Source organism: Salmo salar, chromosome 13 (genome assembly GCF_965601325.2).
Source record: "Salmo salar chromosome 13, fSalSal1, whole genome shotgun sequence".
Taxonomy (NCBI): Eukaryota; Metazoa; Chordata; class Actinopteri; order Salmoniformes; family Salmonidae; genus Salmo; species Salmo salar.
The window spans coordinates 75493530-75514925 of NC_138303.1; the positions used below are offsets into that span (position 1 = coordinate 75493530).

Here is a 21396-nt window from a genome sequence, read left to right on the forward strand (position 1 = left end):
GAATATGCATATACTTATTATATATGGATAGAAAACACCCTAAAGTTTCTAAAACTGTTTGAATGGTGTCTGTGAGTATAACAGAACTCATATGGCAGGCAAAAACCTGAGAAGATTCCTTACAGGAAGTGCCCTCTCTGACAAGATCTTGTTCTTCTTGTCTCTGTTTATTGAAGACTGAGGATCTTTGCTGTAACGTGACACTTCCTACGGCTCCCATAGGCTCTCAGAGCCCGGGAAAAAGCTGAATGATATCGAGGCAGCACCAGGCTGAAACACATTATCGCGTTTGGATAGTGGCCGGTCAGAGTACTCTGAGACTCAGGCTCGTGCACGAGGGCACGAGATGTTTTTATTTTCTCTCTCTTTGTACGTATACACGCTTTCCCGGTCGGAATATTATCGCTTTTTTTGCGAGAAAAATGGCATAAAAATTGATTTTAAGCAGCGGTTGACATGCTTCGAAGTACGGTAATGGAATATTTAGAATTTTTTTGTCACGAAATGCGCCATGCTCGTCACCCTTACTTACCCTTTCGGATAGTGTCTTGAACGCACAAACAAAACGCCGCTATTTGGATATAACAATGGATTATTTGGGACCAAACCAACATTTGTTATTGAAGTAGAAGTCCTGGGAGTGCATTCTGTGGCTCAGTTGGTAGAGCATGGTGTGTGCAACGCCAGGGTTGTGGGTTCGATTCCCACGGGGGGCCAGTACAAAAAAAAAAAAAATGCATGAAATCAAAATGAAATGTATGTATTCACTACTGTAAGTCGCTCTGGATAAGAGCGTCTGCTAAATGACTAAAATGTAAATGTAAAATGAAGAACAGCAAAGGTAATAACATTTTTCTTATAGTAAATCTGACTTTGGTGAGTGCTAAACTTGCTGGGTGTCTAAATAGCTAGCCCTGTGATGCCGGGCTATCTACTGAGAATATTGCAAAATGTGCTTTCACCGAAAAGCTATTTTAAAATCGGACATATCGAGTGCATAGAGGAGTTCTGTATCTATAATTCTTAAAATAATTGTTATGCTTTTTGTGAACGTTTATCGTGAGTAATTTAGTAAATTCACCGGCAGTGTTCGGTGGGAATGCTAGTCACATGCTAGTCACATGCTAGTCACATGCTAATGTAAAAAGCTGGTTTTTGATATAAATATGAACTTGATTGAACAAAACATGCATGTATTGTATAACATAATGTCCTAGGGTTGTCATCTGATGAAGATCATCAAAGGTTAGTGCTGCATTTAGCTGTGGTTTGGGTTTATGTGACATTATATGCTAGCTTGAAAAATGGGTGTCTGATTATTTCTGGCTGGGTACTCTGCTGACATAATCTAATGTTTTGCTTTCATTGTAAAGCCTTTTTGAAATCGGACAGTGTGGTTAGATTAACGAGAGTCTTGTCTTTAAAATGGTGTAAAATAGTCATATGTTTGAAAAATTGAAGTTTTTGCATTTTTGAGGTTTTTGAATAACGCGCCACGGGATTACACTGGCTGTTACGTAGGTGGGACGATTTGGTGCCACCTACCCTAGAGAGGTTAACCACTCAACACAGAACGGCCGCATGTGCGCACTCCCTCAAATCGTTTGGAGAAAATATCCTTTCTATTTTATTCAGCTTTGTTTAATTGTTTTCTTCATATTATAAAATAATATAAATGAATGCCACAGAATCCTAAGCAAATCTTGTCTGCTAAATGAGCTAGTGTAGCCCACAGCCATTTGGCATAGCCAGATAAGGACCTAACATAAAGACAACTCAGAGTATGCTATTCTGTTCTTCTGAAATAGACTACATTTTCTTTATATCATGTTTATTTAGACCTGTCTAAAATAAATAATGTATTTATTGTGAAGGTGTAGGCTATATTACATGGATTTATTAGACTTTTCAAAATGTAGATGTTCCAAGGTCTGCATCAGTGGCTTGTAGGCTATGTGTGGAAGCTAGGAGATGCTAAATGTGTTTATGTTAATAAACGGTCAATTACCGTGAGACTGACAGTTATTTGCTTGAAAATCACCACCTTACGAAATTTCGTGACAGCCCTAGCCTAACCATCTTCTGTTAGATGGAAAGGCTTTCCCAAAAACCTCAATTAAATGTTAACTAGCTTCAAAGTAGCCTATGCTTTTAATTAGCTGTTTTATGATTTTGATATTCTCTTGTGAAATCTATGGTTTTTTACTAGATTTCCTGTAGTTGTTCATGTTGTCTGTCTAATTGTGTAATGGCTTGGTGCTGTCTATCTTGGCCAGGACGCTCTTGAAAAAGAGATTCCAAATCTTAATGAGTCCTCCCTGGATAAATATAGGTTAAATAAAAAATAAATAAAATATGCATACCTGGCAGAATGATATCATGATTATTTGCGTCAATCAAATAACAACACAATGTCAAATGCTGGTAGCCTTGTAAAATAATTAGCATCCAATCACATTAACCGTTACTCTCTCACAGGAATTCCACTAACGGTCCGTATATAGCCAAACGTAGCTGCTGCTCATTCTGTTTGCTCGATTAATGGTTAAAAAAAGTAAGGCCCGTGTCCATAGAGACACATACCAGCTCTACTGGTAGTACTGCTACTACCAGCAATACTACTGTACATCTGCACCTGTCGACGACACAAGTTGTTCTGCTTCCACGAGCACATCCAATGCTAGCATCAGTAATTCTACATTTGTTGTTAGCCCAGCTAGCATGGACACTGACAGTTGTGAATCTGATGCAGCCGAAGAGCTACTGCCTCCTTACCTGGGAAAGCACCGAACAACAGACAGGGACATTGGACCATCGAAGAGGCGCAAATATGATGAGAACTACATTGATTTGAGGTTCACTTATGTTGGGAGTAGTGCATTTCCTCAGCCACAGTGTGTTATATGTGATAAAGTACTATCTCACAACTTGATGAAACCTTCACTCTTGAGCAGACATTTAGAAACAAAACATGCCAATTTGAAAAATAAGCCCTAGGAGTTTTTTGAGTGAGAATTAAGACGACTTTCGAGTAGTAAGACATGTATAAAAGAAACAGATACCATTAATAAGAAGGGGCTAGAAGCGTCTTATATGGTGAGCTACCGAATGGCTAGGATAGGCAAGCCCCATACTATTGTGGAGGACTTCATTCTTCCTGCTGCTGCGGATATGACTGGGACAATGCTGGGGGAAAAGGCAAAAAAAAACTATACAGACAATTGCTTCATCAAACAACTGTTTCATGACGCATCAGTGACATGACAGGAGATGTTTTTAACAATGACTGCTTTGCATACAAGCCAGTGAATTATATGTGTTACAGCTGGATGAGTCAACAGACGTGGCGGGCCTGGCACAGCTCCTGGTATATGTCCGTTACGTTTATGGGGGGTTAATTAAGGAAGACATCCTCTTCTGCAAACCACTGGAAACCAGGACAACAGGAGAGGATATTTTTAAAGTACTGGACAGCTTTGTGACATCAAATTGACGTTGGTGGTCAAGATGTGTTGGTATCTGTACTGATGGCGCAAAAGCCATGACAGGGACACATAGTGGAGTGGTAACGTACGTGCAAGCAGTTGCTCCCAACGCCACTTGGGTACACTGCAGCATCCACCGAGAGGCTCTTGCTGCCAAAAGAATGCCTGACAGCTTGAAAGACGTTTTGGACACTACAGTGAAAATGGTTAACTTTGTTAATGCAAGGCCCCTGAACGCTATTTTCTGCACTATGCAATGATATGGGCAGCGAACCTATGAATTTCTGACTCTGTTGACAGCCTCATTTAACTGTTTCAATAGTGATGACCTTTGCAACCACGTACCTATGTGAGAGTGGATTCTCGGCCCTCACTAGCATGACAATTCAATACAGGCACAGACCTGTGTCTGCAGAGTTATGTGCATCCTTTCAAGCACACCCTTCTCATTAACCAGTGGTGAGTTATTCACAATTTTCAATGAACAAATAAGGTTTTATATGTAAGATGGTTAAATAAAGAGCAAAATTATTGATTTTATTATATTATTATTTGTGCCCTGGTCCTATAAGAGCTCTTTGTCACTTCCCACGAGCCGGGTTGTGACAATAACTCACACTCATTCTTATGTTTAATAAATGTATCGTATAGTGTATGTGTGGCAGGCTTACAATGATGGTAAAAAACAACATTTCAGAGTGCACTGACCCTGGTGCTAGAGGGGATACGCAGCTGGAGGTTGAATGTTTGAAGGGGTACGGGACTATAAAAAGTTTGGGAACCACTGCTCTACACTATACTTGCTTGTTTTCTCACATAAACTGAAATTATGCGAACTATTAGAATCTTAGCAGCCAGGAAATGGAGGAGGGATTTCTGCATATTGTTATGGACTTAGAAGATCAAATGTTGTTGTTTTTCTATTAAAAAAGTGTGACTTTGAGGGCAAACCTATGAATTTCTGACTCTGTTGACATCCTCATTCATCTCTTTCAATAGTAGGCATACTATTAGCCTACTTGCACAGTACAGCTTGGGTTGGCCTGACTATGAAAGACCAATACGGGAATGATAATTTTTTTGTCATTCAGAGTGTATGTCACTGTTTCTCATATAATTTTTTTTAAAGGGCTCCTTTCCTTTGCCGGGTGGGCCCTTTTAAAAAAATGTTTTATTAGAGTATACCCATATCTCCAGGCAACACTACACCACTGGGGGGCAACCATTCTGGATGTTGTTTTAGCAACCCCCACCCTGATTCCACCAAAGATGGTGGATGAATGAAGATGTCCAACTCAGGCTGCTTACCATTGAAAATAAATATCAGTTCTGGTCTACTTAACAAGGTGAGTCTCCCATAGGCACCAGTGCCTTAGCAGCTGTGTCTGGTCTGCTTAGTTCATTGACCGTATATGAACCCTACTATGACTTGACAGAGACAAACCTTACTAGTCCAAAACACAAGATACATTCTTCTTAAAACAGGAAGATCTCCTGTGTTACATTTCCACAAAAGCCATAGAAAAGCAGTATGGTCTGTACATTACTGCTGGAAAGAGTGTTTTGTTTCAGAACAGAATGAATGTTGTTGCATCGTCGATGTCCTATGATGAATAATTTTCAGAGGTCTTGATTTTATTTATTTTTTATTTCACCTTTATTTAACCAGGTAGGCAAGTTGAGAACAAGTTCTCATTTACAATTGCGACCTGGCGATTTGGCAGAAACACATGTTATTGAGAAAGAGACGGAGCTGTTGCGTGTGGGACAGGCCACTTGTGATGTGTGAAACTATAATACAGTGTGAAACTTGGCTGTGGCCCACAATAAGCTTGGAAAGCTGGTTTGAAAAATTATGGGTGCATTTATTTCCATAGGTCAGTGACAAAGTTTGGCCACAGCCTCAGACACAAAGCCACAGTGCTACAGAGATTGGTTGGCCACAACTTCCTGTATTCCCCTCTGGTATGTGCATTACACACACACATACACGGCATCTGCATTGTTTGTCTCAGTTCTGTCCGCAGGCGGGCATGATAATCTGTTTTGTTTGTGTCCTGATATCCTGTGGTTGACTCAATGAATCGATGACATACTTTTCATTTTGAAATCTTGTACAATGTATGAAGTTAGTTCTTATTTATATTTGTACATTGAGGACTAAAGAAGCGGCTATGGACTAACACATTTTGAACCATTTTTCTTTTTTTTTCTTTTCAAACAATAACAACCATGCAAAGTTAACAGGTAGGTCTACCATGAACATTTCTGATTGGTTAGGGATAAGATCTGTTATCTGAATGATATAAAAAATGGCCCTTCAAAAATGTTCCCTTATGTTCTGTGAACATTTCTTACTAGCTGTGTACTACATACTATTAGATACTAGAGGCCCCAACTCACTGGCCTCAGAAAAAACACTGTTTAAGACTATAGACTGTCCACTAAGGTTGGGTGGTATACCGTATATGCTATATATACTGTATATACCGTATCCTGGGGTATTTCGAAATTCCCTAGGTATGATTTTCCAATAGTGTCAATACGTTTTTTTAAAGTATTATATATATATATATATATATATATATATATATATATATATATATATATATATAATATATATATGTATATAATATATATATATTTATGTATATATATATAATAATATTTATATTATTATATATATATATTATAAATATATATATTTATACTTTTTAAATAAATAAATTGTTGCAGTTAACCTGTTTAGGATAGGGGGCAGTATTTTCATGGCCGGATAAAAAACGTATCCGATTTAATCTGGTTATTACTCCTGCCCAGAAACTAGAATATGCATATAATTATTTGATTTGGATAGAAAACACCCTAAAGTTTCTAAAACTGTTTGAGTGGTGTCTGTGAGTATAACAGAATTCATATGGCAGGCCAAAACCTGAGAAGATTCTATATGGGAAGTGCCCTGTCTGACCATTTCTTGTCCTTCTATAGCCTCTTTATCAAAAATAGAGGATCTCTGCAATAACGTGACCTTTTCTAAGGCTCCCATAGGCTCTCAGAAGGCGTCAGAACATGGAATGATGACTCTGCAGTCCATGGGCGAAAAACAGTAGGGGTTTTGGAAAGTGGTCGTTCTGAGAACAATGACACTGGCGCGCGCGTGCATGTGAAGACTCCATTTTCTATTTTCAGTGTTTGAACGAAAACGAGGTCTCCCGGTTGGAATATTATCGCTATTTTACGAGACAAATCGCATAAAAATTGATTTTAAACAGCGGTTGACATGCTTCGAAGTACGGTAATGGAATATTATGACATTTTTTGTCACGATACACACCCTTCGGATAGTGTCTTGAACGCAAGAACAAAACGCAGCTATTTGGATATAACTATGGATTATTTGGAACCAAAACAACATTGGGTGTTGAAGTAGAAATCCTGGGAGTGCATTCTGACGAAGAACAGCAAAGGTAATAACATTTTTCTTATAGTAAATCTGACTTTGGTGAGTGCTAAACTTGATGGGTGTCTAAATAGCTAGCCCTGTGATGCCGGGCTATCTACTGAGAATATTGCAAAATGTGCTTTCACCGAAAAGCTATTTTAAAAGCTATATCCAAATAGCGGCGTTTTGTTCGTGCGTTCAAGACACTATCCGAAAGGGTAAATAAGGGTGACGAGCATGGCGCATTACGTGACAAAACATTTCTAAATATTCCATTACCGTACTTCGAAGCATGTCAACCGCTGTTTAAAATCAATTTTTATGCAATTTTTCTCGTAAAAAAGCGATAATATTCCGACCGGGAATCTGCGTTTAGGTAAACAGACGAAAGAAAATAAAGCATGGGGTCGACTCGGGCACGCGCCTAAGCCCATAGTACTCTGATCGGCCACTTGCCAAACGCGATAATGTGTTATGGGATGTATGGGAGCCGTAGGAAGTGTCACGTTATCGCAAAGATCCTCAGTCTTCAATAAAAAGAGCCAAGATGAACAACAACTTGTCAGACAGGCCACTTCCTGCATGGAATCTTCTCAGGTTTTGGCCTGCCATATGAGTTCTGTTATACTCACAGACACCATTCAAACCGTTTTAGAAACTTTAGGGTGTTTTCTATCCAAAGCCAATAATTATATGCATATTCTAGTTACTGGGCAGGAGTAGTAACCAGATTAAATCGGGTACGTTTTTTTATCCGGCCGTGTCAATACTGCCCCCTAGCCCTAACAGGTTAACAAAGAAATTAGTTGTTCTACAAACGTTGGGCTATATGTTTAGATTTTTAATACGTTGTAAGGCTGCTTGATGCGACTCTAATGATGATTTGAAAAAAGGTGCTTGAAAGGCATAGTCAATTTACCTACATGTACATATTATATGAATTACCTCGACTAACCTGTGCCCCCACACATTGACTCAGTACCGGTACCCCCGTATATAGCCTCATTACTGTTATTTTATTGTTGCTCTTTAATTATTTGTTATTTTTCTAGTTTCTTCTTTTATTAGAATTTTTTCATTATCTTAACACTTATTTTTCTTAAAACTGCATGGTTGGTTAAGGGCTTGTAAGTAAACTGTAAGGTCTACACCTGTTGTATTCGGCACATCTGAGAAATACAATTTGATTTGATTGGAATCTTTTTTATAGCAATCCATAAAATATGATGTATCTCCATCAGGTACAAACCAGAAGAAGCATTGATAACTGGAATTAACCCTGCCAAAGTTAACAGGGGGAGGTCGACGACAAAGCAGCCTGCTTTAGAACTGTTTTAACAATGTTTTAACATTTCTAAATCAGTTCCACACAAAGCCAGCCAAAGCACCAAGAAGGAGTTTATAAACAGCGGTCACACTCCTTTCTCCCTGGGACCTCAACTGAACCGCAGAACCAGTGCCACAATATAACAGGTCACAAAGGAACAAGCTCCCTCTCCAAACATTTGGATTCTACTCCCAAACTGCAACTGTTTACATCCAATGCCAGCAAGACAGCTGATTATGCAATTATTGCTTCCCTGCCTTTGTTTTATTGTTCACACTGTGTTTAGGATCAGGTTGTAAACATCTTTGTGCTGACACTGGCAGATGCACTAGAGATTGGAAAGCTTAGATGCCGTGTTTAATTAAGTTTCCAGGTGACTTAGACACCCTAGCCAGTTTGTTCAGTATGTGGTTGAGACATCAATTGCTGCTTTCCTCCTCTGTCCATTGTCTTATAAGTCTTCTTACAGTAACTACACAAAGCTAGTTACTTGATAGACTAGGATAGCCATATCAAAGTATTAACTATTTACTACTACAGTATTTACAACTATTTACAATTAATTTAGATTTTGATGTGAACATAGGCATTAATGCAACAATAGCATGACAAAGTCTTCAGAAAATGTAAACCTCCAATAATTTTCAGTTTCTTCAGAACGGGATTGCATTTTTCAGTTCAAAGCATCATTTTCTTAGATGGTTCTTTGTACGAAAATGTGCAAATCTCAGAAAACATAGGACATATCAAACTGCATGACTTCGCTGAAACAAAATAGAGAACAATACAAATTATTTGATTTTCTTTGGTAAAAATATCACATCAAAAATATTTTAACTTAAATAGTGGTGTCCCTCTAAATAATAATGGATAAAAATGTAAAGTCTGCTTCATTTGTTTAAAAGACAAGCCAGCTCAAATCACCTTAGTATCCGAAAGAATGAAATCGCAGATTCTGTCATTACCCTAAAGATTTTTTTAAACAGTGCAGGCCAGCCGAATAGGAAAAAGGACATTTGCAAAGAAATCTTGTCGTACCACTATGGCAGAAGGGTGTTACCCCTGCCTGTTTGGTAAATATTTCTGTACAGTGCCACACAAACTAAAGACAATGCCCAAGCATTACAGAAAATGACCAATAAAATCCCAAAAGTTTGCGAAAGCGTTCTAAAATGGATTTACCTTGATGGTGCTGGCCATATTTGTTCAGGACCTTTCAATCCTGGTAAAACACAATGGTATAAATTGGAATATAATTTTTTTCTGGACAGCAAGCTAGTTAAGGTTCCACTAAGCGTCGCTTGGGGCGGATGAGATTGTGCTAACGTTGGGAAGTGAAGTCAGCCAATAGCAGGAAGAGGTTTCTATTGGTTCTGGCCACCGCAACTCGAAGAAACAGGATATTTGGGAGTGAGGAGATAAGAAGTATTAAAAAAAGTTGTTATTCTTGATGATGTGTGTTTAGAAGTTTTATTTTTTAGTAAGGAGGGGTAAGGTTGTAGGGGGGAACTAGCCAAGAAGGCTGATCTGAGGGGGTCTCTACTGACACAGGCAGGTGCGAAGTGTGTGTCTGTGTGTGTCTCAGACAGACATAAACCCATGACAGGATGCAGATGTCTGATCCTACGGTCCATACTTGACACGCTTGCCTGCCATGAGCCTCTCTAGAGGCCTAACAGTTGAGGATAGCTACATTGAGGACGTCACTAACCTTGGCACAGAGCACTCAACACTTTCGAGAAGCTCATTTCACCACTTTTGAACAAGGGACATTTCAACATTACTACACACTTTTTTAAATCAGGTTTTTATATATTCTACTTACATAAACTCAATTGAGTAGCATGTCAGGTCACATTTATGCCTCAATTTAGTAGACTACCTGCATAATAAACAGAACAACTGAACATCCTCACAATGAATTCAAATCGAATCAAATCAAATGTTATTTGTCACATGCTTCGTAAACAACAGGTGTGGACTAACAGTGAAATTATTACATATGGGCCCTTCCCAACAATGCAGAGAGAAAGAAAATAGTGAAATAATAGAAAAGTAAAACATAATAAAAGTAATAATAAATACTCAATGAGTAACGATAACTTGGCTATATACATGGGGTACCAGTACCATGTCGATGTGCAGGGGTACAAGGTAACTAAGAATAATAAATTACAGATAATAAACAGTAGCAGCAGCATATGTGATGAGTAAAAAAAGAGGTTTGTGCAATTAAATGCCCAGTGCAGTCAAAAACATGATGTTCTTATTTTTTATATATATTTCCACACTATGAGGTTGGAATAATACTGTGAAATAATGAAAATTATGATAATGCCCTTTCAGTGTAAGAACTGTTTGAAAATACCTGTTTTGATGGGATGGAGTTTTGGCCTGAATGGGGACATCACCAGGTAGTAAATTAGTTAATAGATCGATACAAAACAGAGTTACAAACCTTTCTGCCAATAACAGCTAGTTTCCAGTTTCCAGTTTTTCCCCACTCAGACCACTCCCAGAAAGTCCTAGCAAAATTCTTGCTTGAGAAATGTATCTCTGCTAAGAAGCTATTTGTTTATTTTTGACTATTTTAATTGAAAACAGTCACAGTAGGGTTCTTAATTGTAACACAGAAATGATTTGATATTTTACCTTTAATGGTAATTGAATAGAGAAAGGGATGTGAGCGGCTCAGCCCCTCCTTTCTTCAGGAGGGTCTGGTTGGGTCTGAAGACTAGAGGTGAGAAAGCAGCAAAGCTGAGCAGCCCTGATAAGGAGGTGGAGTCAAGGAGCAAGTAAAGGAGAGGAAATCAGAGCGCAGCCTGACATCCTGCTGCCGACCTCTGTCAAAACACTTGTGACTAACCACCCCTGGTCCTGTACGCTGATTACACGCACACACACACACACACAAAACAGGCGGGGGCATACCCAGCTGCACTGTGACCTCTGACCTGAGACCACTCTCAGGTGTGCGGTAGAACCACGGTTCAAACCTGCAAGCCCTACACTCAGTAGGACTCCATTCTACTGACCGCAGTGGTTCTGTGGTCCGAGACAGCACGACAAGAGTTCACATTGCATTGTAAACCGACTGTGGCTTTGCATCATATCAGTTACAAAGAGAGGAAGTGGCTATGACAAGAACAGTGTTTTCTCTATTTTGAAAGAAATTTAGTAATTTAACACCTGATATGTGACCACTATCTGCTATTGAATACAAGTCTGTTGTTTTTGCAACAAATTGAGTTTGGGAGGGGGCAAAATACATTAACTGTATTATTTTGTACCAAAACCAACAAACACATGATTGCACTTTTAACTTGTGATTTCAAGTATTATTGATGGGTGTGCATTTTGTAAGACTTTGAAATGTTGCAAATATTTTGCATTGTCTTTCAACAGATGATCACAAGATAACATTACATCAAAGAAGAGCAGGAAGAGAAAAATCCATCAAAAGATCAGAAAATGTGCTAGTTATCAAAAAGTTTCTGCTTCTCTCTCTCTCCCTTAATCTCTCCTGTTGTCTGACTAGTTTAATGGCCTTCTGCAGGAAGTCTGTAGGATATAACCCCTGTTCCCCTCTCCCACTAAATCTGGGCCGCCCAACACTGCCGACACACAAACACACACACACAAAATGTTTGATTTCATCTAATTTTAACATTCTGTCATAAAGAACACATGTTCAACTTCATTAAAAATATATTTTTCCCATCTCAAATACTGTTGTTAGTGCCTATTAAGTGCCCAAATGTATCTTAAATCAGCCATAAATCCCCTGGGAAATGGAAGCTTGGTGTGCAAGCTTCCACTCCCCCTCCCCCCCCATCACACACACACACACACACGCACACGCACACACAAGCACACACCTCAACCATCCCAACCCTCCAAACTCACCAAATCAAAGTCATCCTACCTCCATTACTCCCCACCCCCCACCCACTACCACCAGACCCCCTCACTCCCCTTCACCATATCCCTTTCCACTATATTAATCTCTAACATATCCCCCTCCTCACCCCATCTCCATCTCATCTCCCTCACCCCATCTTTAGCATACCCCCCAGCCACCCTCCTACTCCCCTACCCTCCACCCCATCTCCAACAGCTCTTGCCTGGAAGCACAACCTCCACGGGGGCTGGGAAGCCGGGCTGCTCCCTCTCATAGGAATATCCTGTGTACTGTGATTAACCAACATTTCGGGGGAGTTTCGCTTATTAAACAACTATTGATCGACGTCGGTTCAATTACTGGAATTGCATCTAATTATGTTTTTTTTGTGAGCTCAACGCACCGTTTCTCTAGAGAGAAATCAAATCATTCATGAGAGAAATTCATGCCACATTCACGTGCTAGTTGGAACTAGGAAACTCTGAAATGTCTGTCTTGCTAACTGGTTGAACACGTGTATAACTACAACCAGTTAGTGACATTTTCGACTAGCATGTGAATGTGGCCAAAGTCTTGAACTATGAGGGATGCTGGGCTGAAGGGAGTTGTAGTTTTCATTAGGCAAATATTCAACCTAGTGCAGTGCAGAAACGTGGTAATTAACTACAATGACCATAATCCACTGCGCCGGTTCTTCCCATGTGGGGTCGCCTGATATGAAAATGGGATCATGGGAGAATTTCCAAAATCTTGAAGAAAAAAATATATATAAACTCAGCAAAAAAAAGAATCATCCTCTCACTGTCAACTGCGTTTATTTTCAGCAAACTTAACATGTGTAAATATTTGTATGAACAAAACAAGATTCAACAACTGACACATAAACTGAACAAGTTCCACAGACATGTGACTAACAGAAATTGAATAATGTGTCCCTGAACAAAGGGGGGGGGGGTCAAAATCAAAAGTAACAGTCATTAACTGGTGTGGCCACCAGCTGCATTAAGTACTGCAGTGCATATCCTCCTCATGGACTGCACCAGATACGCCAGTTCTTGCTGTGAGATGTTACCCCACTCTTCCACCAAAGCACCTGCAAGTTCCCGGACATTTCTGGGGGGAATGGCCCTAGGCCTCACCCTCCGATCCAACAGGTCCCAGACTTGCTCAATGGGATTGAGATCCGGGCTCTTCGCAGGCCATGGCAGAATACTGACATTCCTGTCTTGCAGGATATCACGCACAGAATGAGAAGTATGGCTGGTGGCATTGTCATGCTGGAGGGTCATGTCAGGATGAGCCTGCAGGAAGGGTACCACATGAGGGAGGAGGATGTCTTCCCTGTAATGCACAGTGTTGAGATTGCCTGCAATGACAACAAGCTCAGTCCGATGATGCTGTGACACACCGCCCCAGACTATGAAGGACCATCCAACACCTCCAGCGTACAAGCCTCGGTGTAACGCTTATTCATTCGACGATGAACGCGAATCCAACCATCAGCCCTGGTGAGACAAAACCGCGACTCGTCAGTGAAGAGCACTTTTTGCCAGTCCTGTCTGGTCCAGCAACAGTGGGTTTGTGCCCATAGGCGACGTTGTTGCCAGTGATGTCTGGTGAGGACCTGCCTCACAACAGGCCTACAAGCCCTCAGTCCAGCCTCTCTCAGCCTATTGCAGACAGTCTGAGCACTGATGGGGGGATTGTGCATTCCTGGTGTAACTCGGGCAGTTGTTGTTGCCATCCTGTACCTGTCCCGCAGGTGTGATGTTCGGATGTACCGATCCTGTGCAAGTGTTGTTACACGTGGTCTGCCACTGCGAGGATGATCAGCTGTCCGCCCTGTCTCCCTGTAGCGCTGTCTTAGGCGTCTCACAGTACGGACATTGCAATTTATTGCCCTGGCCACATCTGCAGTCCTCATGCCTCCTTGCAGCATGCCTAAGGCACGTTCACACAGATGAGCAGGGACCTTGGGCATCTTTCTTTTGGTGTTTTTCAGAGTCAGTAGAAAGGCCTCTTTTGTATCCTAAGTTTTCATAACTGTGACCTTAATAGCCTACCGTCTGTAAGCTGTTAGTGTCTTAATGACCGTTCCACAGGTGCATGTTCATTAGTTTATGGTTCATTGAACAAGCATGGGAAACAGTGTTTAACCCTTTACAATGAAGATCTGTGAAGTTATTTAGATTTTTACGAATTATCTTTGAAAGACAGGGTCCTGAAAAAGGGAAGTTTCTTTTTTTGCTGAGTTTATATACAAAAAAGAATATGTATTATAATATCGTCTTTGTATCTCAAAATCATTGTAATGTTGTTAACCTTTAAAATCTAAATGAAAATTCAACCAGAGAGCACCCTTAGATCATGGGATAAGGCGGCACTTGACCGTTGCACTTGAATCTTTTCTACAGTGAATCGCTCGGCCCGCTACGCTATGAAACCACACACTATTGTAGAGACTTTGATATTACCGGCTGCAATTACAATGGTGAAAACAATGTGTGGAGAGGCAAAGGCACAGAAACTCACATCAATATCTTTGTCAGATATTTTTTTTTTTAAGTATGATATTGCTAGCAATCAAGAAGAAACTCAGACTAAACAACTCAAAAACTCCCCAGCTCATGATCTCCAAATGGATGTTAGCTGTGAGGGCAGAGATTTTGACTTTTGTTCGCTATACATGTCGGGGGATGCTATTCACGAGGACATGTTGTTCTGTCTCATGATTCTCAAGCATGAAACGGAACAGGGGATGTTCAGTGTGCTGCAGGCTATATTGTTGAAAAACTGATTCCACGGGATTGAATGGTGGGCTTTTGCACAGATGGGGCTTCATCTATGGCGGGACGGCAGGCAGGCCTCTGCACTCTAGTTATGAATGTGTTTCCCTCTGTCATATGGACGCATTGTATGATAAACCGAGAGCAACTGGCGGCAAAAGAGCTGAGCACAGAACTCTGAGATATACTGCAGCAGGTAACTTTGATTATAAACTACATCAAACCACATCCACTGCGCACACTCCTGTTCGCAAAACTATGTGGAGATATGGGATTAGAGCATAACAACATTCTATTTCACACTGAGGCTTGGTGGTTATCGAGGGGGAGTGTTTGAAAGAGGAACTGTTGTCAGAGGAAATGTGTCTCCGTGCCTATGTAAGACACAATTTGGGAAACTGAACAAACTGAACGCAAGTGTGCAGGGGAAATACAAAAACATTCTACAGGTGAGTGACAGAATCAGTGGATTCAGAGGAAATAATTATTATAGGAGAGAGTCTTTTAAAAGTGAACCATGCCCCCTTCCCTTGGCTGTGCATGTTTCTAACAGAAAACAGCATCAGTAAGTGTCCCCACACGAGTGATGAATGCCCACCTACAATGCTTCGAAGAGCACTTTGGGACCTACTCTCCAATCCATTTGACTGTGATCCAGGCTCAGTTGACATGCTGGTAAGTGAAATCGAACAGCTGATTGAGCTGTCATGTGATCTAATGCATTCACGGGACACTGTGGACAAGTTTTGGTTCCTGACTCAAAGTGAATACCCTGCTGTCTCCCTCTGAGCATTAATGCCGCGTTCAAAACAACTGGGAACTTGGAAATCTCCGACTTCCAACTTCAGTGCATTCAAAACAACTGGGAACTCAGGAAAAAAAAAATTGAACTCGGGAACTCTGTTCAACTCGAGAACTCTGGCCTCTTTCTAGAGCTCCGACTTTCCGACCTAATGATCACTGATATCATGATTTGACCTTGCATTCCCAGTTGTCGTGAAAGCACCATCAGTGCTCTCGTCTACATTAAACCCAAATATCGATCCAGGTTGGATGTGACAGCAGAGATGAGGTGCGCACAGTCGACCACATCCCCTGACTTTGAGAAGCTCCATTAACATGCAACAAGCACACCCATTTCATTAGTGGTGTTGAGATAAGATACATTATGTCAGACTAATTTGCAATTGACTGTCATAGCCCCACATTAAAGTTCAAGTGCTAGTTAAGTGTTTTTATTTATTGAAGAAAAAAACATTTGGGGGGGGGGGTCGAGGTGAAGAGGAGTATTATTTAAGCTACTTTTTGAATAGGTAGGGTTCCAGATGTTTTCGGAAGATGGTCAGGGGGAAGCCATTGGGGCGCCAGGACAGAGAAGAGCATAGCCTGAAGGTAGGGAGGGGCAGTTCCTCTTGCTTTCCGTAGGTAAGCATCATGGTGTTGTAGTGGATGAGAACTTCGACTGGAAGCCAGTGGAGTGTGCAGAGGAGCAGGGTGACATGAGAGAACTTGGGAAGGTTGAAAACCAGGTGGGCTGCTTCATTCTGGATAAGTTGCAGAGGTTTGATGGCACAAGCGGGGAGCCCAGCCAACAGGAAGTTGCAGTAGTCCAGAAGGGAGAGGATAAGTGCCTGGATTAGGACCTGCACCGCTTCCTGTGTGAGGTAGGGTCATACTCTACGGATGTTGTAGAGCATGAACCTGCAGGAGCGAGTCACTGCTATGATGTTTGCAGAGAAGGACAGGGTGTTGTCCAGGGTCACGCCAAGGTTCTTTGCACTCTGGGAGGGCGACACTGTGGAGTTGTCAACCATGATGGAGAGGTCTTTGAGCGGGCAAGCCTTTCCTTGGAGGAAGAGCAGCTACGTCTTGTCGAGGTTGAGCTTGAGGTGGTGTATGGGGAGCACTGAGATAATGTTAGATGATTGTCTGGCTGGTTGGCTGAGCAAAGATCAGATGATGACTTTAAGGAATGAAAAATAATTAAGTAATCAAATAAAAACTAAGTAATATACACAACTGAAATATTGTATTTAATGTATATTAATTTCCTTTTTTTCTATTGATCTCTACCCAATGTGGACCTGACAGTGGCAATTAAATGTTTTTAATGTTTTGGCAATTGACTGTTCACTATTTCATAGAATGTTCACTATATCTGGCTTTGGAATTGCCATAAAAAAGCTCTAGTATTTTTTTGGGATGTCATTATTTCATAATTATTTCACGAAAACCATGACCTCAAAAAGCACTAATTGCTCAGCACTAACACAAACATGCACACACGCACAAACGCACGCGCACACACACACACACACACACACACACACACACACACACACACACACACACACACACACACACACACACACACACACACACACACACACACACACACACACACACACACACACACACACACACACACACACACACACACTTTCACTTGGCCCGTTTATAAATACAGCAGCCCTCCTCCACGCAGCACATCCTCAACTTCAGGGGCTCCAGAAGAGGAGGAAGCTCCACTATAGACTTGTGTGCGTAAAAAGCCATATTGATGATCTTGGGCAAAATGCTTGGTGTCACAAGTGAATGTCTGTTTGTATGGGCTAGTGTGTTTGGAGTTGAACAATAAAGGAAGAGTGTGAAGGGCTCGGTCACATGCTGGGTACAGTATGTGTGGACTGTGGAGCACTTGGGCACACGGCTAATGCTAATGGAAATCCTCTGTTAATCCCAGTACAAGGGCAGGCCATTGGCAGATAGCCTACTGCAGGTAAAAGTGGAAGTGTTCCTAAGATGTGTCTCAATGGTACGTGACTCTGACAAGTCCTCCATGTAAGTAGGTGAGGCAGAAGTGTTACCTGAAAGAAAAATATTGACATAGCAGACCAAGTTAAGGCTCTAACGATCAATCTACATTTCTCTCCCTCTCCCTCCATCAATGAATGACTCACACTCTGCGCTGTCTGATGTCTACATGACTTGTTCGTGTTCAGCTCCTAGTGGAGTAAAGGGCCTCAACAGAGATTCTCCATCGAACACCCTCTGACGTAAACTACTGTAAACAACCAAACGTTGCTCTCTACGTTCAGCCTAATGACCAGGTATGTGTGCCTCCTGTGGCACAGGGCTCATAAACTCCATTAACATTTGGCTGACGGCTAGAGCTCCTCCATTACCGTCTGAGAGCAGAGGGTTCAACAGATCCCAGTCTGTGTGCTGGTGGTCTGCTTGTTGGTCTGCCTGTGGTAGCCCTGTGGGGAGGCAGGGTGGTCACGAGAGAGAAAGCAGGAAACCAGCATCCCTCTGCCATCCGACATACACTATATGCCTGGCTGCCACAGACATTTATGGAGACTTACAGCGTGAGTAGTAGTACACCCATTCTGAGGCTTTATAAGCATGGTTATGACCTATTGTTAATGTTAGTAAGGCTCCTAAGTGGCGTAACGTGCATAAAAGATTTGTAGGTTAGATTACAGTTCATGACGAGTATTATAATTCTGGGTTGGTTATATCATGTTAGCCTGCCTTCTCTGCGTATCAAATTGTATTGGTCACATACACTTATTTAGCAGATGTTATTGCGTGTGTAGCAAAATGCTTGTGTTCCTAGCTCCAACAGTGCAGTAGTATCTAACAATACACAACAATACACACTAATCTAAAAGTAAAAGAATGGAATTAAGAAGTATATAAATATTAGATTGAGCAATGTCGGAGTGCAATTGACTAAAATACAGTAGAATAGAATACAGTATGTACATATGAGATGAGTAAAGCAGTATGTAAATAATATTTAAACATTATTAAAGTGACTAGTGTTCCATTATTAAAGTGGCCAGTGATTCCAAGTCTATGTATATAGGGCAGCTGTCACGTCCTGACCAGTAAAGGGGTTATTTGTTATTGTAGTTTGGTCAGGATGTGGCAGGGGGTGTTTGTTTTATGTGTTTTGGGGTTTTTTGGTTAATGTTCTATGTTAGTATATTTCTATGTTCGTTCTAGTTTTTCTGTTTCTATGTTTAGTTTATTGGGTTGACCTTCAATTGGAGGCAGCTGTTCCTCGTTGCCTCTAATTGAAGGTCCTATTTAGTAGGGGTGTTTTTCCATGGGTTTTTGTGGGTAGTTGTTCCGTGTGTAGCTGTGTGCCTCACAGGACTGTTTTTTGTTGTTGTTTTTGATTAAGTGTTTATTTGGGTTTTTTTCTAAATAAAGAAGATGAGCATACACATTCCCGCTGCGCCTTGGTCCCATCTTTACGACGAATGTGACAGCAGCAGCCTCTAAGGTGCAGGGTTACGTAATCAGGTGGAAGCCGGCTAGTGATGGCTATTTAACAGTCTGATGGCCTGATGGCTATTTTTCAGTCTCTAGGTCCCAGCTGTGATGCATCTGTACTGACCTCACCTTCTGGATGATAGCGGGGTGAACAGGCCGTGGCTCGGGTGGTTGATGTGCTTGATGATCTTTTTGGCCTTCCTGTGACATCAGGTGCTGTACGTGTCCTGGAGGGCAGGTAGTTTGCCCCCAGTGATGCGTTGGGCAGAACGCACCACCCTCTGGAGAGCCCTGCGGTTGCGGGCGGTGCAGTTGCCGTACCAGATGGTGATACAGCCCGACAGGATGCTCTCAATTGTGCATTTGTAAAAGTTGTGAGGGTTTTAGGGCCACATTTCCTCAGCCTCCTGAGGTTGAAGAGGTGCTGTTGCACCTTCTTCACCACACTGTCTGTGTGGTTATCAGCCTTTTATTTTGATTATGCACTTCACTAGAATTTTTTCTTCTTTACCCCCTAATTCACCATGTTTTCCTTCTTCTTTGTGTAAATCTCCAATCATTTGTTTATCTCTCTTAAAAATCTAATTATGTTATTTATTATGGTTTTGTTCTATAAACATTGAAAGGGGAAGGTGATTACAAGCAAGATCAAGGTTTCTTACCTCTCCTGCTCATGTTCTTTTTGTTGACCTTTTAAACCTTTAATCATACATTTTTGGGGGTATTTTCTTGTGTGCAAATAAATAAATACAAATAAATAAAATAATTGGTTTCTTATTCACTGTGAGTATTACTTCAGTAGTCCCATTAAAAAAATAAAGACTTAAAAGTTTCTGCCCACAATCCAGATAGACAACATTTCAAAGAATGTGCATTGGATTTAACAGCTGCTCATCTCTCTCGAAAGCCACTGCGTGAAAGCTTTGAGCTCAATGTATGAAAATGACTTTGTAAATAAAGTTAGCAAAATTACTCGCTATTAGGTATAAAACAAAACTGATGGGTATGTATTGTTTCCATTTAAGAACAGTAGCATATACAAATTAATTCAAACTTTTAGTTTCCCTCAGCCCAGCTCTATCTCGGTTCCTAAGCGCTGTAAAACACTGACTGAGCACGTTCATCCCACCAGCCCAGAAGAGATCCTGTTGAGACTGAAGGAGTGAAGGGGGACATTTAAGGATCACTTACACCTAAACACAGCCTGCAGTATCCTGCAGCAGCACTGCATGGACGCTCATTTAGCATTCCACAGCCTCCTGTAGCATTGTATTCATACAGGAGGAGGGAGAGAGAGAGGGAGAGAGAGAACACCATATTATTTGAATTAATCACTGTGGCCAGACAGTTATATTAAAAATAACATTAATGTTTTACTCTTCGGTCATGATGGCTCGTCTGTTGCTTGACAAAACACTGGCCTGAAGCTGACGGTATAAGGGGCTGTGGGCGCTCTCTGGCTCTTTCTGGCAAGCCACATGACCGTCATGTGTTTTCTATTTGACAGGAGCCATCCAATCTCGCTACGCAACATCATCACAATGATATATGACAGGATTGGACGGCACAGGGCACCAGTCAAAGCACAGGCTCTATGGAACCTGACCCTGAAGTGATGGGATACAGTTTTAGACACAACATCATGCCACTCATTCATAATACAAAGAAGGTTTTGTCCACAGTGTGTGTGATCGACTCATAATACATCGAAGCACGTGTCTACACTGATTTCAATGGGAGATATTAAACCATATCAAAATAAGCACAGATCAGGCTTTACTGTGTTCCACATTTGGCCTTGCAAGTTACAGTGTAGGCATGATGTGTGCAGTCGAGGAGTAATCTCACCCTAGATGTGTAGGGGTGAACCAGGAAGTGGTAAACCACACAACCTGCCTCTGTACAGTCCGGGAGGAGAGGCGGTTGAAAGTTTGGAAAAAGTTAACTCAGAGAGGTCGTTTGGAGCCCAGCCCAGCATGTTCACTTTCTAGCTACACAATCTATTTGTATTGATTCTACAGTGATGAGATTAAAGACAAGCAAACAAACTGGAAACTATCCTAAAAGAAAACCTTGGGTTAAAGTAGGGTATATGTCACGTCTGTCGGAAGGATTGGACCAAGGCGCAGCGTGTAAAGTGCTCATCTTCTTTTATTAACGTGAACACT

The 21396-nt window shown here is 41.2% G+C and overlaps 1 protein-coding gene across 5 annotated transcripts in view; it reads right to left on the reverse strand.

Annotated features, from left to right (window-relative positions):
- LOC106567682 (transcriptional regulator Erg-like) overlaps positions 1 to 21396 on the reverse strand; it is a 104913-nt gene that overhangs the window by 29860 nt on the left and 53657 nt on the right. The window contains exon 1 of one of the 5 annotated variants that reach the window (XM_014137251.3): positions 9437 to 9650. The exons of the other annotated variants lie outside the window; for them this stretch is intronic. Coding sequence (XP_013992726.1) covers positions 9437 to 9454 — 18 coding nt within the window. The 5' untranslated portion in view covers positions 9455 to 9650. Of the gene's footprint in view, positions 1 to 9436; positions 9651 to 21396 lie in introns of those variants that run through there. 5 annotated transcript variants of the gene reach the window in all.